We start from the raw sequence: 21,945 nt of genomic DNA on the forward strand, positions 1-21,945 counted from the left end.
GTCGGCTCGGTCCCGGTCCCCGCCCCCCCCCCCCCCAGTCAAATTAGGCCTGTTATGAAGCCTGAGAACAGTGGTGTTGAGCTCCATCTCCCTGCTCATCTGCGGCGCTGCCTCCAGTTAGGGGGTCCACTGAAGCTGAGCTTATTGGAGATAGGGATCTCAGAGGACTGCATCCTCTGTGTTGCCTCGGATCTGCTCTGACACTTGTGTTCCTCTCGCTGTCTTTGATCCGAGCCAACTTTGGAGAGGGCGTTTGGAGTCACGGCTCTTAAGTTAGTGAGGGTGGCTGTAAAGTAGAAAGCACCCAAGGCAGGGACGGACCGGGAGTAAAAATGGGCCTTGGACTTTGATCCAGACCGGCCCACCAGAACCGGTCCCGTATACACCACCACAGCGAGCGCCCTGCTAATGCATGCAAATTCTGTGCCTGATGTGATGCTAGTTAGGGACTTTCACGCTAAATGCGATTGTGCGATGCGCAATTTGAGCGAAAAATAGTTTTTGGGAGCTTTATGTAAAACAAACAAACATAGTCATTGTTGATCAAACGTTTAGTCACGTCTAGTGAAGGTAATTACGTTGACGTTTCTTAGCCTGGTTTTCCATCTTTATATAGTCTCTTCTAGCTAGCTTTCGATCTGTTAGTGTACCTGTTGTGTATAAGCGGCACTAAGGGCTGCATATTGGGCTCAAAATACAAGGCAAGCGGCCCTCCGGCCCAGAAGTGCTTCAGCCCATCGGGAATCCTCCCGGTGCTCCCGATGGCCAGTCCGCTACTGACCCAAGGCGTTTTTTTTTGCGATTTCAGTATGATATTGTTTTTAACAGTAGTTAGGGCATGGGCAGTGGATTTAGTCATGGTCTTTGTAGCAACAACAACTGTCTTCGCCTCTCTGTCTCTTTGACTGTATATTCCCCCCCCCCCTTCTCTCTCTCTTTCTCTCTTGCTCTCTCTCTCTTTTGCTCTCTCTTTTGCTCTCTCTCTCTCTCTCTCTCTCTCTCTCTCTCTCTCTCTCTCTCTCTCTCTCTCTCTCTCTCTCTCTCTTTTGCTCTCTCTTTTGCTCTCTCTCTCTCTCTTTTGCTCTCTCTTTTGCTCTCTCTCTGTCTCTGTCTCTCTCTCTCTCTCTCTCTCTCTTCAGAACCCCCCTGATTGCTGCGGGGGTGATCGGGGGTCTGTTCGTGGTGGTCATAGTGGGCCTGAGTGTTGCCGTGTCGGTCCGCCGGATGAGCATCAAGAAGAAGAGAGCCCTGCGGCGCTTCCTGGAGACCGAGGTGAGCCGGCCCTTCTGCCAGTGTGTGTCTGTGTGTGTGTCTGTGTGTGTGTGTGTGATCATGTGTGTCATTATACGTGTAAGCAGAGGATGGCGAGCCAGCATGCAGGGTACTGCGAACCCTAAACAACCACACGGTTCTTTGCCGCTGAAGGCATCGTCGCCTCCAACCGAAAGCGGGCGCAAAGCCCCCCGTGCGACGCCTAGTACGATGCAAGCGCCTGCCCCTCCCTCGTGGCCACGCCCTCCAGCGTTCTCCTGCTCGTGACTCGCGTGCTCTCTAACTGTCTGGGTCGAGGCACCGCCGCACCCTGCGGCACCTGCATCCAGAGCTGAGAGCTGCTGGTGTTCTCCCTCTTGCTTGGCCTCGGCAGCGCAGGAACACAGGAGGCTCTACGAATGGAACCCCGAAACCTCGTTTCTTTTGTGACCATCGCAAGGTGAAACGGCAGAGGGCTTTCTTGTTCGCCAAAGCCCTGTTTGAGTACAAGCGTGTGTCATTAGACCAGGCTTGTGTCATTAGACCAAAGGAAGGACCAGGTGTAGAAGCTGATAAGAGTGTTTGATCACGCTTTCGTTCCCACTCACTCTTGGTGTCACTGTTACTCACGCCAAACAGGATTGACTGTGTGTCTGTGAGAATAGAGAAAGGTTGGTTTTGCCTTGAGAAACAAAGGCTCGTGAGCATGAATTAAAATCACATCCTCCTTCAATAAGAGACATCGGTTTCAACGTGGACCGGTTCGGATGTATCCCCGAATATGGTTAGTCCAGTTGGAGCATCAGCACCACCGGTTGGTGGACAGCGCCCTGCCTATCCCTGCTCTCCACTCGTCCATATTTCAGCACCGGGGCTAGTGGACAGCTCCAAGGGGCAGAAGAGAGGCCTGTGTGTGTCTGTGTGTGTGCTTCTCTCCCTCCTCCCCCCTCCCCCCCCCTCTCCTTTACTCAGTCCTCAGCGGCTGATTTAGAATTCCATTTAAATGAAGAACAGCTATTGTTTTTTAATCAGACGTCCGTGATGAGCCTGGGGACAGGGCCGAGAGGAGGGCTGATTGACTCCCTCTCTCTCTTTCATCCCCTCTCCCTCCCTCTCCCGGCTCTCTTTCTCTTTCCTCTTCCCTTAATCGCTCTGTCCCTCTTTCGCTCCCTTTCTCTCTCTCTCTCTCTCTCTCTCTCTCTCTCTCTCTCTCTCTCTCTCTCTCTCTCTCTCTCTCTCTCTCTCTCTCTCTCTCTCTCTCTTTCTCTCTGTTTCACTCTCTCTCTCTCTTTCTCGAACTTCCATCCTTCCCTGTTAACCCCCCACCCCCCCGCTTTCTTTGCTGTCCTCCACCCTCTTCCTCCCCCTCCCTTGCTCTCCATCCCACAGCACCCCTCCCTCTACTCCAACGGTAATGAAACAATGAGAGCCTGCACTGCACTGCTCTTCAACTTCGGCAATCATACACCCCCTTCCTTGCTGTCTCCCCCGCCCTCTCATCTCTTTCTCCCTTCTACCCTCCCGCTCCCTCTCTTTCATATTTCTTCCCAACACAATGTTACACTGGTTCACATCCACACCGGGGTCAACTGCCTGACTGATTGTCACGTTGGTCGGTGGGACCGATTGGTAGACTGAGTGGGATGTATTGCTGAAAGGTCCTGTGCCGGACTGACGGTGAGAATGGATCATGTGCCCCTACAGCTGGTGGAGCCCCTGACCCCCAGTGGTACCGCCCCCAACCAAGCCCAGCTGCGCATCCTTAAAGAGACAGAACTGAAGAGGGTCAAGATCCTGGGCTCGGGGGCCTTCGGCACGGTCTATAAGGTACCATACTCGCGTACACACGCTGTGTCCGTTTTACTTACCTGCCTTAGGATTGAGAGCACGGGGCAGGCGAAATGATGAAATGAGAGAAGACACATTTGTTAATGGCAGGAAATGAAGACACGAGAAGGAGGATAGAGGGAAGAGAGAGAGAGACAGAGAGAGAGGAGAGAGAGAGAGAGAGAGAGAGAGAGAGAGAGAGAGAGAGAGAGAGAGAGAGAGAGGGAGAGAGAGAGAGAGAGAGAGAGAGAAAGGAGAGAGAGAGAGAGAGAAAAGGAGAGAGAGAGAAAAGGAGAGAGAGAGAAAGAAAAGGAGAGAGAGAGAAAGAAAAGGAGAGAGAGAGAGAGAAAGAAAAGGAGAGAGCGATAGGAAGGAAGGGAAATGAAAGATAGTCAGTGAGATCCCCACAGGCGAGCGGGCAGATGTAAGAGGAAGAACCCACCAGCTCAGACTCACTGTGAGCGGGGGACAGAGGAGGATAGCAGGAGAGAAGGAAACAGAGGGGAGTTTAACGAGAAGAACGAAGGAGTGATGAGAGGAGAGATAGCAGGCATGAGAGCACTCCTGTTTCTGAACTGTGTTTGCAGGGAGATGCCATTCTCGCAGGCGAAGGCACTCAACCCCCCATTCTCCTCCTCTCCTCTCCCTCTTTCTCCTCCCTTCCTCTTCCTCCTCCCCTCCTCCTGCTCCTCCTCCTCTTTCTTCTCCTGTGTCTTTTCCAGGGGATCTGGGTTCCCGAGGGTGAGACAGTGAAGATCCCCGTTGCCATCAAGATCCTCAACGAGACCACGGGCCCCAAGGCCAATGTGGAGTTCATGGACGTGAGTGTCACACGAGCCCCATACACACAACACGCAACATGCAACACACAACGCACAACACGCAACACGCAACACGCAACGCACAACACGCAACACGCAACACACAACGCACAGGACACAACACACAACACACAACACGCAACACACAATGCACAACACGCAACACGCAAAGCACAACACACAACACACAACGCACAACACGCAACACGCAATGCACAACACGCAACGCACAACACGCAACGCACAACACACAACCCCCATACACACAACACACAACCCCCATACAGCACCACAACACAGGTCACAGCACCACACCAAACAACACAACACACAACACACAGGACACAGGACACAACACACAACACACAACACACAACACACAGGACACAACACACAACACACAGGACACAGGACACAACACACAACACACAACACACAACACACAGGACACAACACACAACACACAACACACAACACACAACACACAACACACAGGACACAACACACAACACACAACACACAACACACAGGACACAGGACACAGGACACAACACACAGGACACAGGACACACGCTCCCCGGATCACACACTCCCAGGGCGACACACATGGCCCTGGGTCCCTGAAGACCCACTTCCATGAAACATTCAGCACTCATCTATTTCAAGGGGGAAAATGTCTGTATTTAAAAAAAAGACATATCACATTATCCTATCCCCAATATGGTGATGCAATAGCTATGAAATCCTCATAGCTGTTGAAGCTTCATTGCATCCTACAGTAGGAGTGGTGTTTTATCTCAAGGTTTGACTGGGAGAGACCATGTTTGTATTAGGGGGGTGTTTTCTCGTCCTTTTTCTTCAGGCTGTCTTTGATGTGTGTGTGTGTGTGTACACATGAGCATGTGTGTTAGTGTGTGCATAGCTTTTTTGTCACAGTTAAAAGCGTGTGAGAGAGAGAGAGAGAGAGAGAGAGAGAGAGAGAGAGAGAGAGACACAGAGAGAGAGAGAGAGAGAGAGAGAGAGAGAGAGAGGGTCTCTGAGTGTATTGATCTATTCGTGCATGCATGTGTGACTGGCATCTTCTGGGACTATGTCCTCTATGCATGTGTCCACACTTCTGCTGGAAGGAACTTGTGTGTGTGTGTGTGTTTGTGTGCTTGTGTGTGTGTGCTTGTGTGTGTGTGTGTGGGTAGCAGGGGTTCTAAGTGACAGCCCCCGGATATGGCCGGCAGCAGGGGCTGGGCGTATCCCACAGTGCACCAGTAGCCGGCCTCCGCGTTAATGAGCTCTCCTCCACGCGTGCCAGTAGCCACCGGGCAGCTGGGATAGGGGCCCCTGTCAGCTGGACGACCAGCGTGAGGGGGGGAAGGACCTTCAGATGTCTTTGACTGAGCGAGAGGGGTTAACCGAAAGGGGGAAGAGAGGGAGGAGGTTGGGGGAGGAGGGGGGGGGAAGGGAAGGGGAGCAGCGACACATGGAAGATGGCTTGATAGAAAGGCTAGCGGGCTGGCTGAGCCTCCGGAACTGCCCTCCTCACTGACCCTCAGCCCCGGCCACGGAGGGTGCAGCTGGGCGGCGCCACGGCGCTCCCTCCTCTAAGCAGCAATCAAAACGCAGCAGCACGTGCTGCCAGATTGGACGTGAACGGTGGCCCCCGGCGACGGTTGGCCAATGAGCGGGCGCGGCGTTTTCCTCCAGCGGCTAACGCATAGCGGGAGGATGAATGCTCATTACAGCAACTGTCTGTGTGTGTGTGTGTGTGTGTGTGTGTGTGTGTAGGGGGTGGGGGTGTACGTATGCATGCACTCACAGGACACTTTGAGTTATTCTTTTCCCAGGCCAAAGCACTGCTCTGGGCTTTTCTTTATTACTGCAATATAAAACCTTGTGGTCCGACCTTGGAAATTGCATTTCATATTGCTATCTCTCCATTGTTTATGGAAATGGTGCCCTCCAATTTGTTTTGTTTGCCTCAATTTAATTTCTGTCCTGAGTTGTGCCTCCGTGGTATCTGGAATGTGTGCGCCTGGTGTGTGTGTGTTTTCACGTGGTTGTGCGTTCTCCTCAACGTTAATGCAAAATGAGGTATAGTTGTAGGTATAGTTTTTGGTTTCCAACGTAGGTGCTCTGTCACGTTGTTACTTAATATCGCACTGCATATTATGAACTGTTATCATGCCACATCATGATAAATCCACATAGGGCAGATCGATCCAAATCGAACTCTCTCATATGTCGGTTTGACTGCATGTGCTTTGTGTGTGTTTGCACTCATCAGAGGAGAGCCTGGGGCACTCACACACACTCACACAGACACAACGAGACACACACACAGACGCGCGGGACACACACACACCCAGACACGCAGGGACACACACCCCTCGATCTATGTGGGGATGCTTTAACCACAGGCTGGGTGATGGTGATAGATGAAGCTCTCCGGCATGTAAATGTACAGGGCAGCTGCAGGGGCTCGTCTCTCCTTTACAAAGGGCCTGATTTAAGATCGCACCGATGCACTGCGATGTCATAGATCTGGAGCTGATAACTCAGGATTGGATTATCCAAGCAGCGTGCGGCGGCGGCCATAAATCCACTCCCGGACAAGAGCAGCATTGCGCAACGTAGCTGCCTGCTCGCTATCTAACTATCTAACACATCATCATAGCTCACTAGCCTGGCTGAGATGAGCAATAATGTGTGTGTGTGTGTGTCGGTGCCTGTGTGTGAGTATGTGTGTGTGTGTGTGCGGGGTTGCCATGTGTTTCTGTGTGCCTACATTTATAAGTATACAAAAGTGGACCGTCTAGCGTGTGTCTGCTCGACCCAGATCATGCAGACGGGTCCAAACTGAACTCCCCGTGATCTGGTGCCGTATGTATGGTTCCCCCAGGGTCTTAGTTGGTGTGTGTCTTCCCCAGGAGGCCTTGATCATGGCCAGCATGGAGCACCCCCACCTGGTGCGTCTGCTGGGGGTGTGCCTGAGCCCCACCATCCAGCTGGTGACCCAGCTCATGCCCCACGGCTGCCTGCTCGACTACGTCCACGAGCACAAGGACAACATCGGCTCGCAGCTGCTCCTCAACTGGTGTGTCCAGATCGCCAAGGTAAGGCCCCCCAGCCGCCCGCCCCTCAGAGCTTGTAACCGCGCGGTCTCCAGACCCCCACGTGTTGGTCTGGAGACGCACGATAGACGAGTTGAATGAATGGATTTGGTGCGTGCGGGTGCCCATGTGTGGGAGCCATGGTGGAGGAAGGGAGGAAGCTGAGTTGCCTGGGAGCTTTCATGTGCGTGGCGGTGTAGGTTTTACCCTGTTTTCTCTGTCTTTGTCTCTGTCTCTGTCTCTGTCTCTGTCTCTGTCTCTGTCTCTGTCTCTGTCTCTGTCTCTGTCTCTGTCTCTGTCTCTGTCTCTCTCTCTCTCTCTCTCTCTCTCTCTCTCTCTGTCTCTGTCTCTCTCTGTCTCCCTCTGTGAAAGTGTCAGTGAAAGCGAGAAAGCGTGCGTGTTTGTGTGAACATGTCTTTGCGTGCATACAATCTGATTCTGTAGCAACCTCAGGTCTACACGCAGCACTGTCTGCGAGAAAGAGAAAGACAAGCCCGCTTACCACGACGGCAACGACACAACACAGGCTTATATTCCGTCAGATGCTCCAGAATGCTCTTTTGAAGTTTGGGGGTGGGGGGGAGAGGGTGGGGAGGGGCGGAGCCGAATGTCTGCGCAGGGCCTCTTTACTCTGCAGCTCCAGGAGCGTGTGCGGAAATGTCTAGAAGACATGTGACGCGCCTCACTCCATCGCCCACCTTCCTTTGACATGGGACCAGACTGTGCTGTGTTGATACAGTATATCTCTTTATCAAGCTTCGAGGTTCTGCTCGTCGAACAGAACGTAATATCCAGTGTATATGGGAGTGATCGGGGCTCTGCGCCAGATGAACATGTTGGAGGATCTCCCAGCTTCCTCAGCAGCGCTGTTAGGCATTTTGATGTCTAGTCCTGTTCACGTAACGTTCCCTGTGTTGGCTGCCTCAGAGCACCCCTGCCTGCCGACTCAGCCTTTTGAAACATTTAGGAGCTAATTCGCTGTGAGCCCAGTGAATGACTAGAGACTCTACTGAAGTTAAATGAAGATGTTTGTGTCTATTTGACTGATTTTCAAACGTAATGTTTTTCTTCGGAGGGCAGGCAGGCGGGGGGAGGTGAGGGATGGCATGCAGACAGACAGACAGACAGACAGACAGACAGACAGACAGACAGACAGACAGACCGACAAGCAGACAGACAGACAGACAGACAGACAGACAGACAGACAGACAGACAGACAAGCAGACAGACAGACAGACAGACAGACAGACAGACAGACAGACAGACAGACTAACAGGCAGACAAGCAGGTAGTCTATTTGACTGATTTTCAAACGTAATGTTTTTCTTCGGAGGGCAGGCAGGCGGGGGGAGGTGAGGGATGGCATGCAGACAGACAGACAGACAGACAGACAGACAGACAGACAAGCAGACAGACAGACAGACAGACAGACAGACAGACAGACAGACAGACAGACAGACAGACAGACAGACAGACAGACAGACAGACAAGCAGACAGACAGACAGACAGACAGACAGACAGACAGACTAACAGGCAGACAAGCAGGTAGACAGACAGACAGACAGACAGACAGACAGACAGACAGACAGACAGACAGGCAGACAGGCTGGCAGGCAGCCTTGTCACCCCCGTCCATTTTAGCCCAGTATAACCTTAACACATTTGAAGATGAGAAGTTGAAGTTGGAATGGCAGAGAGCTTGTATGATTGATACTGGCTGGAGTGGAGGACTGTGTACGTGTGTGTGTATTTGTGTGTGCGTGTGTGTGTATGCGTTTGTTTCTGATGGCTAAAAGTCTTGAGAAAACAGAAAGGTCACCCAGCCAGCCATCCAGACCCACTCCTGAGACCCAAGATTTAATATCTTAGACAAATATGTCTGTTGCACACATGCACTCTCTCTCTCTCTCTCTCTCTCTCTCTCTCTCTCTCTCTCTCTCTCTCTCTCTCTCTCTCTCTCTCTCTCTCTCTCTCTCTCTGTCTCTCTCTCTCTCTCTCTCTCTCTCTCTCTCTCTCTCTCTCTCTCTCTCTCTGTCTCTCTCTCTCTCTCTCTCTCTCTCTCTCTCTGTCTCTCTCTCTCTCTCTCTCTCTCTCTCTCTCTCTCTCTCTCTCTCTCTCTCTCTCTCTCTCTCTCTCTCTGTCTCTCTCTCTGCTGTTGGGGTCTGTAGGTGGTAGTATCCTTGGTAAAGTTATCATCCATCGGTTAAAGTTTGAAAAGGAATGCACTTATGATTATGCCCCAATAAGGGTGTATTTACATTAATATTTATAACAACTCCGACTATATATTTAGTTGTATCATGCTGAGAAACAGCATATATGCCCCGTATGGCAATTTATCATAACCCACAAATGGCTGTGTGAAAAAGCCAGATTTGTGGTTCTGTGTCCATACACAAATAAATATACTCCTGCTGTGAATACCTGTCAACAACACTGTTATGTATTATTCATAAATGGTAGCTATGATAATACATTATTAACAAGCGTCCTATTACACATATCTAGTGTTTGTTGTTTAGCCCAGGTACTGTGTTGCTGTTTCTACAGCTGGTTGTATTGTGATTAGTCGGCCCTCAGAGACAACCGGTAATGGGTCAAAGGCATGAGAAAAACCTGCAAGGAACACACATGCACACACACACATTCACACACACACAAACACACACACACACACATACACACACACATGTGCACACACACATACACACACACACACATACATGCACAGATGCACACACACACACACACAAACACACACACACATACACACACACACATGTGCACACACACATACACACACACACATACATGCACAGATGCACACACACACACAAATAGTTGTGTGATCCACACATCTGTACACACATAGCTGAGTTCCATGCACACAGACAAGGCCTTGCATCCTTTTTCCCCTCTACTTCTATTCTTTACCTTTTGTCTTTGTGTTTTCTGGGGTGTGTACAGCTAATACAATCACATGACTACTGTGGTGCACTGTGCCACAGTGGACTTGTTAAACTGCTAAACTAGTCCTAAATGTTCCATTGTGCCAAGTCTAGCTACAGTGCAGCATGGTGGTTTGAATGCAGTAGGGGGGTGAGTCTGAATTAATGTACAGAAATCTGCTCCTGACTTCTATCCTGCCATATAGCTTCTGATGTGTGTGATTGTCGGTGTGTGTGTGTGTGTGTGTGTGTGTGTGTGTGTGTGTGTGTGTGTGTGTGTGGGTGTGTGTGTGTGTGTGTGTGTACTGTAGGTTCAGTGATCCTCAGGGTCATTTCCCTGTGCAAACCATACCCCCAAACTATGCAAACATTCCACACCACCTCATTACATACTGTACACCCAGTGTCCCTCTGGCTGCCTCTGTCTGTCTGTCTGTCTGTCTGTCTGTCTGTCTGTCTGTCTGTCTCTGTCTAGCTTCTGTCAGTCACCCAGTCTGTCTGTCTCTCTGTCTGTTTGTCTGTCTGTCACATCACTAGTTTCCCATAAGCTATCAGCTTTTGCTCAGTCTTGCTCTTGTGTCTTTTGCTAGCTCTCCCTCTCTCTCTCTCTCTCTCTCTCTCTCTCTCTCTCTCTCTCTCTCTCTCTCTCTCTCTCTCTCTCTCTCTCTCTCTCTCTCTCTCTCTCTATTCTAAAGGGAGGGGTGGAATCCCCTTGCTCGGATCTCATCCCAGAGGACATGGATCAGAGCACAGCAGGCCTTTGATACTGGCCTTAGATATGTCCCACTGACAAGTACACCCCCCAACCTCGACCCCCCCCCCCCCTCCTTCCTCGCAATTATCACTGCAGCTTTTATCACAATCTGTACTTAATGTTCCTGTCGAGACCCTGACAGTCACTCTCCCTGAACAAGGAAACATGGTGTTGTTTACCTTCAGTTCCAGTGCACTTTCAGCATAACTCCTTCACTTCTCCGAGATGAAGATCTCTCCATAAGGATACTTTAGAGAACAAAGACAAAACAACAGTGTTTCATCCAACGGATGCTCTTCTGCGAACGCTGCAGAGTACTAGGAAGCCTGCATGTGTCTGTCCTTCCCTGAAGCCATTGAATGAAAGAAAAGCTCCGTCTTTGATACAGCAGGCATGAGTAAATCCTAAGTACAACCCGTATGAATAAAGAACCGTGAGATGTTTCGAACTCATACACTGTAAACATGGCCTGTATTTCGGTCTCTGTTGCTCTTGCGGGCACACACACACACACAGATAGAAATCCGCACACTAGCTTAAGATGGATGAGTGCAGGTAGGGTGCAAGGGCAATTGGGGACTGAGGCAGGTCACACAATAGATGAGGGCCCTGTCATAGGTGGCACACTGAGACAGCAAAGACAAATGACAGACCGCAGGAATGACGCCACGCGCACACACAAACACACACACACACACACACACACACACGTGTTCGCACAAACCAACACGCTCACAGAAGCTCACACTTGTTTTCGATTCTCTGCTTTATCCCCTCAACCCTTCAACTCTCACTTTCACTCTCCCCGTCGGGGGTTCCTTGATCTCTCTCTCTCTGTGTATCTCTCCGTCGCTGTATCCTTCCCTCTCGAGCACGCACACAGATACATATCATACATGCTCACCTGCACACATGAATCCACCCGAGGGAGAAAGGGGTACTTGTCACATAATTACATTACCGAGTTAAAACGGGGGCCGTTTTCCTCCCTAATTAACAAGGTTAGATGTGTGCAGCTCTTCTTCTCTGGTTGAGATGGCAGGATCAATTGCCTCCTCACAAAGGTAATTACGGTGGCGCCTCTGCAGGATAAAGAGTTTGCATAACCTCAGGGAGTCCCAACCTGTTGGAGCGAAGAAGATCCGTCGGCGGGCTGTTTCCCGGCCTTTCCTCTTCCTCGTCCTCGTCCCTGACGTGTCTCAGTCCTACTTCACGGGCCGAGCCGTGTTCATTGTATGCACGTCTCGTAGGCTCACACCTGGGCGGAAGAGGAAGATAGTGTGAGCTGTGCGACTGTGCTTCGAATTAGTTCACAAACACACGCACGACACATCTGTCCTCCACTTTGTGTTCTCTTCATGGCTTCCTCTTGAATCAAATTCTCCATACATACACCTGCCTGGTTGTGAGAGTGAACGTGTGCGTTTATCTCCCTGTGTGTGTGTGTGTGTGTGTGCGTGTGTGCGTGTCTTCATTATCGAACCCATGACCAGGGCACCCAGTGCTGAGGTACGGTGGGACCTTGATGAGGGAACGAGCAAGCCCTTAAACACATTTAACAGGCCATCCACAAACCGCGCGACATTCAATGGCTCGGCCTCAAGATAATATCTCCTGAATTATAAACGGTGATTGCAAAGAAAGCAATCAAAGTTGAGTGCTGTGAGCGTGCGTTTCTGTGGTTTAACGCTGTCAGCCTCGCCGTATCGGCCGCAGTGCAATTCGTCGTAAACAATAATGGGTTCGGCTGATTGTTTAGCTGTTTCATTGGGTCAAGTCGGCCATATTTACGGCAGCCTGCCATCTGCCGTGTTGAGGTGTGCGGATATGGGAGAGACAAACATGGCCTTGCATCTAAAGTCCCTCTCCCTCTCTCCCTCTCCCTCTCCCTCTCCCTCTCTCTCTCTCTCTCTCTCTCTCTCTCTCTCTCTCTCTCTCTCTCTCTCTCTCTCTCTATCTCTCTCTCTCTCTCTCTCTCTCACACCCCCCTTCCTCTACCTATCACACTGTCTCCTTTTATTATTTCTCTCTCTCTCTGCTGTCTATCCCTCTCTCTCTCTCTCTCTCTCTCTCTCTCTCTCTCTCTCTCTCTCTCTCTCTCTCTCTCTCTCTCTCTCTCTCTCTCTCTCTCTATCTCTCTATCTCTCTATCTCTCTCTATCTCTCTCTTTCACCCTCACCCTCCATCTCTCTCTCTCACCCCCCTCCCTCTACCTATCACACTGTCTCCTTTTATTATTTCTCTCTCTCTGCTGTCTAGCCGTCTCTCTCTCTCTCTATATCTCTCTCTCTCTCTCTCTACTTTCTCTACATTTTGGCATGCTCGTGCCCATGGGTATGTTTAGAGTGTTCGTGGAGTGGTGACTGAATTGGCTGTGTCTGTACGTTGATTGGCTCGGAGCCTTAGGGATCAACAGAACGCTGTCAGGGCTGTTTCCATTTGTGTGAGTCTCCCCCCCCCCCCTCTTTCTCTCACCTGCCTCCCCTCCCTCCAGTCACACAGTTCAACTCACAGTTCTGCTCCTCGGCTAAACCGCCATTCGGAGATAACCCATCGGATGAGTCGAGCCAATCAGAAAAGATGGAATTAGGTTCTGACTGTCTCTGGTGAGAAGTTGTACCAGCTACTTTGTTTTCAAATCCCCAACTTTGACTGCAATTTTCGATGTGCCCAGTCCCACTCGGTGGATATTATGCACAGGAGCACTATCGCCCAGCCTCTCCCAGGTGCCTCCTGGCTCATCACAGCTCAAGGTTGCGCTGGTTCTCGTCTCCTCCGCCACGCCCTGCCGGAGGGAGCAGAGAGATAGGGAGCGCTGGTGGACGTGTCTCCCCCGCTTTCCTCCGTGTCAGATCAGCAGCCGCTCACTGTTAGCCTGTTATCATGCCACCAACGCCCCCCCACCCCCCCTCCGCCACCTACACCCCCTCATTACCCCCTTTGTTGAGCCTGGTGCGCTCCCCCCCCCCGGACCAACCAGAGGTTCTCTGTCCTCATGTCTGTCCGCCTGCCCGTCTGCCCTTGGCTTCATCCATCTGGCTTTCAGTTAGTCCATTGTCTGTCTGTCTGTCTGCACAGCCCTTGCCTACCCCCCCGGAGCAAAGAGAGAGTGCCCTGCAATGTCGATTGCTTCTCCACTCCACCCTCGTCTAGGCTAACACCCACGCACGCACACACACACACACGTACTCACACGGCTCACCGGGAGCAGACAGGTGTGTATTATTTACTGTGGCCTGAGGATGCAAGTCCCCACAGAATGAGCAAACAGCCGACCTGCTGGACCCAGCGGCCTTAGGACAGGCTGGGAGGGAGAGAGGGAGCTGGTCTGAAGGCAGCGCCGTGTTCCACTCCAGATATCTCCCCCCCACGTATCCGCCGAGCGACCTGCAGACACGTATGCTGTGGAAGAGCGCGCCGGGCGCGTGGGCCTCATTACCTATGGTTATATGGATGGGCACACAGCCTCCCTCTAATGAAAGCAGCCTAATCACATGATGACGCTGTACGTGAGGAGATTGTCTGGCTTTTACTGCCCCCCCCCTCCCCCCCCCACACACACACACACACACACACACACACACAGGTACATACACATGCATGCAGACTCCCCGTAAATGCATCAACCTGGGGGTTGCCCAACGCCTTCATTTCCACAGATCACTCACGGCTCACAGATGATAATACTCTCATTACACCCCACTCAGATAGCACTCTGATGACAGTCCCAGTGATTCTCATCATTATTATCATTTCTTTATTATAGTTAATTATTCCACATCCTAAAGAGGCCGTTAATGGACTCCCTCCTTTCATCTTCTACCAGGCTGCGGTTCTGTTTTCCCCCTCCCTGAAGGCCCGTTCTCTGCGCTCTCCCTAAGCGCTGACAAGGCGTCACCGGCGGCTCACAGAGCCAACTCTAAGGCCTGACAAATTGAGCTGTAAATTGTGAAGCTCACGGCCCAATTAGCTGCAAGTAGCCGTGTTAAAAGGAGGGGCCGGGAGTAAACAGCACATCGTGATTGACGTTGGCTGAAAAAGAAATGCGCGCGAGAAACATTTCCTTGCCCCTCTCTACCACTCTATGGAGTGAGGAGAGATTGGAAATCATCTCTATTGCCTCTGCGAGTAGCATGGAGGACCTGGCTTGAATATGGACTTATTTTGAAATCAGGGTGTGTGCTTGATTTTGATTGCCTTCTATTCAGCATGTCACGGACCTCTCCGTTTGTGTCTGACTGGTTCAATCAAGTGCACCGCCAGAGTCCTCAACTGGGTTGGTGAGATGAGTATCAGGGGCATAAAAGTACAGTATAAGTCATGTGTCCTGGATCAGTTGTACTGCTCTGCCACTAGGGGCAGTCTATTCTGAGAGGGTTGGTTAAAGCTGCAACACTGTGTGCATTCTTCAGGGCTTTTTTTAAATGAGGAGCTGGGGTAAGGCCTTGCTTTAGATGCATTCTTTGGTAAACATTTACACTTGGAATTAGACATATGCTGTGTGATTAAATTTAAAAAAACATGTTGTGCTTCCCTTTTTCATGAATAGCCTACATGCTGGGCTTATGGTTTCTTGCTTTCATTTCAAACCCCCCAAAAACGGATTATGAATGGCCGGTGAGGTGAAATATGTTGTTCATTCGTGAAACCCCAGACATGATGAAGTATGATTTTAGCACTGCAGATTTTTCACCACCTAAATCCTTCCACCTTCTGTCTCCAACTACCAATCCCCATAAAACACACACACACACACACACACACTGTCACCCCCCAGTCACCAAGTAATTCAAAGTGATGGTCAGGTCTCCATGGCTACGAGTAGCCTGGACAAGAGAGTTCTCCATATTCTGCTGACCAAAATACCAGTGTTTAATACTGAAATCTGTTTTTCCTCCTTTGAAAGATTGAATCGATTTTTTGGGGTTTTCTGTTTACTGAGCTTGGGGCTTCCTATATGTCTGTTGACTTTATTATTGTTGGTCTGGAAAGAGTCATACGTATCATAAATATCGTACATACAGTAAAATGTTTATTGTTTATTGTAAATTGAACAGAAAGCCTTTTTGTTTCAGTTGTGGTTTATAGTTCTCCTTGGATCCTGTACCCCTAAAGCCCCTGCAGTGCTGTTAATGAAGTTCCTCTTGCCCAAACACACACACACACACACACACACACACATTCGGTAGTGTCACCTGCAGGAGTGAGGTGCACATCACGCCTCGCACATGCCAAACACATTACTAGGCCCATCTGGTGCCCCCCTCGCCCCATGCCAGGCGCTAGGCACGGGCAGGCCTTCCACGACAAGGTCACGTGTTGGCGTATGTCGTGGATCACAGTCCGGCCTCCCTGAGGCTCCTGAACCTGGCAGCAGGGCAGGGTGGCATGTGTTGTGTGCAGGCAGGCTGTCCATGTGCCCTGGCTGTATATGGGTCACTGACACAGGTCCAGCTCTGCTCTGACCATGACCTCATCCTAGAGGGAGGGGAGGGGGGAGAGGAGGGTGGAAGGGAAAGAAAGAGACACGGAGAGATGGAGAGAGAGCGAGAGAGACTGCCGCCAGTCTGACAGATGGGTCGGCTGAGGGAGAGGGGGCTCTCTCTCTATGTATGCGCTGGTGTCTCCTTCCGGGCCGTATCCGCCTGTGTGTGCTGCTTCTCTTTGACCTCCTCAAGCCTCCTCAAGTGTGTGTGTGTGTGTGAGATAGCCAGCTGTTTACCTACTTCTTTGTGCGGATGCCAATGCAGCAGTGCCTGTGTGAGAAGGTCTACAGAAGATCTACTAAACTCTGCATCCTCCCCCTTTGACCCCACCCCCCCCCTTCACCTGCTCACAACGGTCCCAGATGCCCATTGGTATTCCGTCACCCCCACCCCCCACCTTACCCCTGCCGAGCGCTCACCGAGGTGTGTCGGACAGGATCCAGTCACCCCTCGCTCCCAACCCCCCCCCCCCCTCGCTTCGCTTGCTCCCTGTGTCAGTGTCCCCTCCTCTTTTCATCTTGTCCTTCTCCTCCAGGTGACATCTCTCTCTCCCGGACTCTCTCTCTCTCTCGCTCTCTGTCTTTCTTTCTCTCTCTCCTTCTCTCTCTTTCTCTTTCCTCTCTCTTGCTCTCTCCCTCCCTCCTTCTTTCTCTGCCTCGCTGTGTGTGGGCTGAGGGTCAGAAGGACACTTCATGCATTCATTCATAAGATGACTGGATGAAGGCCGTCTATAAGACGACCTCAACTCTTTTCCCAGCTCACTCAGCTCTGGCAGCCTTTTCAATAGGGCTGCTGTTTTTAGGTTCGTTTTTCTTTCTTACCGAACGCACTTTAAAAGGGATGTTTTGTCAGAATGCTAGCGAGAGAAGAAGCATTTAATTTTCATTAGCTGTGCTTTTGGCCCATTTCATACTAATCTCATAAACGGCACTGTTAAGTTGATGTAGTGATTTATTAAAGTCAAACTGTAATTGCCTGCCAAAGAGACGGTGATCCTCAAAAGAACAGTTGGGCATCAAGCGGATCAGCCTTAAAGCTGATATTTAGACTCAGCTGATAACTGATTATACCTCAGCTCACATCGCTCCTCATCCACCTGCTTATCTCTCCCTTATCCCTGGGACTCCCCACATATTGATTTCTCTCTCTTCTTTCCTCGCTTCCACTCTCTCTCTCTCTCTCTCTCTCTCTCTCTCTCTCTCTCTCTCTCTCTCTCTCTCTCTCTCTCTCTCTCTCTCTCTCTCTTTCTGTCTCTCCTCTGTGTCTCTCTGTCTGTCTCTGTCTCTGTCTCTGTCTCTGTCTCTGTCTCTGTCTCTCTCTCTCTCTCTCTCTCTCTCTCTCTCTCTCTCTCTCTCTCTCTCTCTCTCTCTCTCTCTCTCTCCCACCCTCCTCACTTCTGCTGGAAGCCTTGACCTATGTCTTTCAGTCTGTACGCATGCAGTCTTCGGTGGCATGTTTACACAAACCACTTAAACCGGCTTCCTCCTCCGTCAAGCATGCCTGTCTAATTTTAATTAGGCCTGTGTCTGCTGGTAACGCTCTTTATTATTGTTTTCTCTGGACCAGATTGGAGCGTAGGGTGGAAAATGGATCTAATAGGTCACCATGGGAGACAGGCTCCTCTGTGCGTCTCTCCTCTTGGCTGAGCTGTGCGGACAGGCGTGCGGGGGCAGTGCTGCTTTAACCCCCATTAATGCACAGCCCAGGTGCTGAGGAGCAAGCCGCATAGGCTTCAGGGAGGGCGGGTAAATGGGGAGAAAAACGCAAGCTAACTCCACATTAGCGTGGAGGCTCTATGTGCTGAGAGGTTGTCGGCTTCCAAGCGTATACTCCCACTTGGGAAGATTGGGTTTAAAACAATGGGGCTGTCTTTTGGGTTATGTTTGTGTGCGTGTGTTTGTCTGCCCTCTAGCACAAGATTAATATCAATGTTTTGATTAGATGTATTCACCTATTTTACATAGTAGCATGAGAGCAATGCTACAATGAATTGTTGTGGACCTCAGCGCTCTCCCAAAGATGTATTTGTTATATTTGCTATGCAGAAATATACACTTTAAAATACAGAATATGATTAGCTAAGATAAGTTAAGATAATGATTAAACAATTGCTAAATAAACGTTGCAAAAATTGTAGCACATTGCCCATATTGCAAAAAATGTCCTCAATGGCGATGCAACCAACAAAAAGCCAAAGGAAATAAGAAAGAGATCTTGGTCAATCTGCGTGTGTGTAAGTCTGACCTCAGGAAAACACCATTAGCCTCTAACCTGGCCCCATGATTCATAGGTCAACCCCCCACCACCACCTTCCCCGCCCCCCCATCTCCACCCGGCCCAGCAGCCAATTAGCAGCTGCGGGCCCTGCAGGGTCATCCACCTGGTGGGGAGGGCTAATCAATAGCTCCGCTCTGTGTCTGATGATCATTTATATTTCAGAGGAGGAATGACCTGCCTGGCTTTAATGAAAAGGTGTCTGCGAGGCTGAAATTACTAAAGACGAGCGCTTGGAATACTGATTGTGACACCGCCGGAGCGGGCCCAGTCTGGATTAGCCTATCACGCGGCCAGACGTGCTGCATAATTGAAATGGCAGCCATTTAGTATTCTGGCGGGATGAAAGCGACCCAGGCTTAATCCCAGTCACTCGTCGTTACAGGTGAGGGTGGAGGATCTGGCACTGGATTCTCTCCTCGAGAGCCACCCAGATGTTTGTTGTTTGACTGGTGGAATGAAGCCGTGGGCAGAGAAAAACGGGCCTGGATATGCAAACATTGCCTTGGCATATCACAGCCACCACAGCCATCTTTGTATTTCCGACGTGCAGAAACAAATGTAGTGTGTTCCTGGAAACATTTCCAGCCATTTGCCATAGTCATTCCACTGGTATTTTGTATAGAAATGGACTGTACAACATGCATGCTTTCGACTGAAGTATGCTGCACAGACACTGCAGTTCCCAGTTGTCCTCATGTCACGACCACACGACTAAAGGTTAAAAGCGAGAAAGAGATGGAATAAAGTAGATTCATCGAATGACATTGAGGGGAAACGACAACATCCAAAGGAAACGGATAATGCAATAATGATAAAACTTCAATTCATTTCAGATATCCGAATCAGTTTACTGAGCAATGTTAGAGGGCAGCTCTCCAATGCACGATTTGTCTGCTCCCAGATTGGATTAGCGATGCGAGGCTTGTCCATGTACATTTATCCTCTCAGATGAATGCTTAATGCAGTTTGTACCGTACCTGTGCTGAACCATTCCCACCCCCGCCTGTGCTTACACAGATACATTCACCCAGACACATCCCATGCATACACACACAGACACAATCAGTTGACACACACACACACGCGCCCACACACATACATCTCCCACCTCCTACTACTAGAAGCTGTTTTGTCTGTCAAACGTCGGTGTGTGTGTGTGTGTGTGGGCTTGTGTCTTGCGTTCTGTTTCTCACTGGATTCAAGGAGCTCCAGCCCTCGGGCCAAGGAGGGGAACATCAGCAGGGGTCAGAGTAGACCTCCTCTCCTTCGTTCTAATCAAACCACTCACCTACCATCTCCAGTATGTTCAATCATACCCAAGGGAGAGACAGCCAGTTTCCCAGCTGACACAGGAGTCGTGTTTGTCAGGATGTAGCTGTCCCTATGCAGCCACGTCCGTAGGGCTTGGCTTCCACCCGGCCCAGTGCGACCTCTACGCACATCGATTTCTAATTACTCTGAAGTAGACACACAGGATAAATATTGTGTGGAGCAGTAGGCAGCGTCAAGCCAGTCGTAATCAGCGATCATTGATCTCCTGCCCGGGCCGCGGAGGTAATCTGTTTTAGATAGAGTCTGTGCTGCAGTGCTGCACAGCGGGCTCTCAGGTCCCTGGCTTTGTGAGGGTGTTAGCAGGTGTCCGCTAAGAGCTCGGCTGCACACCCTCCCCTGTCTATCTTTTTCTCGGTCGAGAAATATCATAGAAAGGGGCGCACAAGAAAGAGGGAGAGAGACTGAAGAAAGACAGACGCCCGAGTGACTGGTGGGAGGAAGTGAGTGAGGGAGGGAGTGAGTCAGTGAGGGAGTGAGTGAGTGAGGGTGGGAGCGAGTGAGTGAGGAAGTGAGTTAGTGAGGGTGGGAGCGAGTGAGTGAGGGAGTGAGTTAGTGAGTGAGGGAGTGAGTTAGTGAGGGTGGGAGCGAGTGAGTGAGGGAGTGAGTTAGTGAGTGAGGGAGTGAGTTAGTGAGGGTGGGAGCGAGTGAGTGAGTGAGTGAATGTGGAAAAGAGGATAAAACAGACATGGTGGAAAAAACACTGAATATAAAATGTGAAAATGTCACATCAACTCATTGGAAGGAATTCCTTCCAGCCAAACATATCCTTAAACATGAATACATGGTGCTGGATAATTCATTTAATTACACACTAGACACGAGTACATACATGCATATGTGCGTCTGTGTTCTGGGCTGTTTTTGTCTGTTTCTCTGTGGAGTTTGTCCGTACGTGTGTGTGCGTGTGTGTGTATGAGGTGTCTGAATGCCTGTATCCCCTAAAAAAGAATATGGGAGGTGTTGAAATAAGGAATGCTTTTCCAGGAACAGACTGACAGTCCTCTCATTCCCTCTCTTCTTCTCTTTCAATTGTGTTGCCCGTTGCTACGTAGAAGCCAAATTGCCGCTGACAAAATGCATCAAAAGGCAATCCTATGGATTCTGCTTGTGTGCCTGAAATGTGTCTGAATGGCCTGAAAGCTGAGGGGTGGTCTATCTGCAGAGTTCCTCTCTGCTGCAGTCGTATGTCCCAGGAGGAGCCTCAACAGAGACACCTACAGTACAGCCCTATCTACTGTACACTGTATACAATCCATCTACAAGCCTTTCTCTCCATTGTTGTTCTTCTTCTCTGTCTCTCTCTCTCTTTATCTCTCTGCCAACCATCCGCCTCTTTCTCTTGAATATGTTCTCACTCCCTCCCTCGATCTTTTCCTCTGTCTGTATCCATTTGTCTACCTCCTGACTCTCTCTCTCTCTCTCTCTCTCGATTGTTTTGTCTCTCTCTCTCTTTCTCGCTCTCTGTCACTCAATTGCTCCTCTGGCACAGACCTGCAGGATGCTCAGTTTTCTTCCACAGTACTCCACCTGAATTCTTCCCCCAAACAAGGCTCCCCTCCCTCTCTCAAGGCCATTTGGCCCGCTCACGGTGTGTTCCTGTCTCCTATCCACATGGCCAAGCAGCAAATGAGAGCTGTAGAGGAGGAGGGGGGGGGGACCAAGGTTTTTTTTTCTTTCTTTTTTGTTTGTTTTTTTGCACGTCCGCTTACAATTCTGCACACCTCCTCCCCTTGTCTCCCCTGTGCAAGCTAATTAACATTCACACGCTGGCAAGCCATCCATTTCCCTCCACTTCCCTCCACTGTTTAATTGTCTTGAAAATTGAGGAGATTACAGAGAACGATTTATGTACAAATAAGATTCTGTCGGGACACACGTCAGCGTGTCACCCGTTGGCTCGTCACCGAGCACACACATGGAACACACCCACACGCACCCACACGCACGCACCCACACACACGGTCACGCACACAAGCACGCGGAACACACTCACAGGCAGGCACACGTATGTATCTACCTTTCTACGTAGCTCTCTGTCCATCTCTTCATCCTGTCTATCTCTCCAGTCAATCGCTCTCTGCTGCCACCTCACACACCTTTTCCCCACAAACGACATGGTCCAAACGACAAAGTCCAGCTTGCCC

The 21,945-nt window shown here is 50.4% G+C and overlaps 1 protein-coding gene across 1 annotated transcript in view; it reads left to right on the forward strand.

Annotated features, from left to right (window-relative positions):
- The window catches only part of erbb4b (erb-b2 receptor tyrosine kinase 4b), a 94,858-nt gene that overhangs the window by 62,924 nt on the left and 9,989 nt on the right, over positions 1 to 21,945 (forward strand). The window contains exons 17-20 of the mRNA XM_084688485.1: positions 1,140 to 1,272; positions 2,956 to 3,078; positions 3,801 to 3,899; positions 6,821 to 7,006. Coding sequence (XP_084544611.1) covers positions 1,140 to 1,272; positions 2,956 to 3,078; positions 3,801 to 3,899; positions 6,821 to 7,006 — 541 coding nt within the window. The remainder of the gene's footprint in view (positions 1 to 1,139; positions 1,273 to 2,955; positions 3,079 to 3,800; positions 3,900 to 6,820; positions 7,007 to 21,945) is intronic.

Source organism: Hypomesus nipponensis, chromosome 23 (assembly GCF_054491055.1).
Source record: "Hypomesus nipponensis isolate SF chromosome 23, ASM5449105v1, whole genome shotgun sequence".
Classification (NCBI taxonomy): Eukaryota; Metazoa; Chordata; class Actinopteri; order Osmeriformes; family Osmeridae; genus Hypomesus; species Hypomesus nipponensis.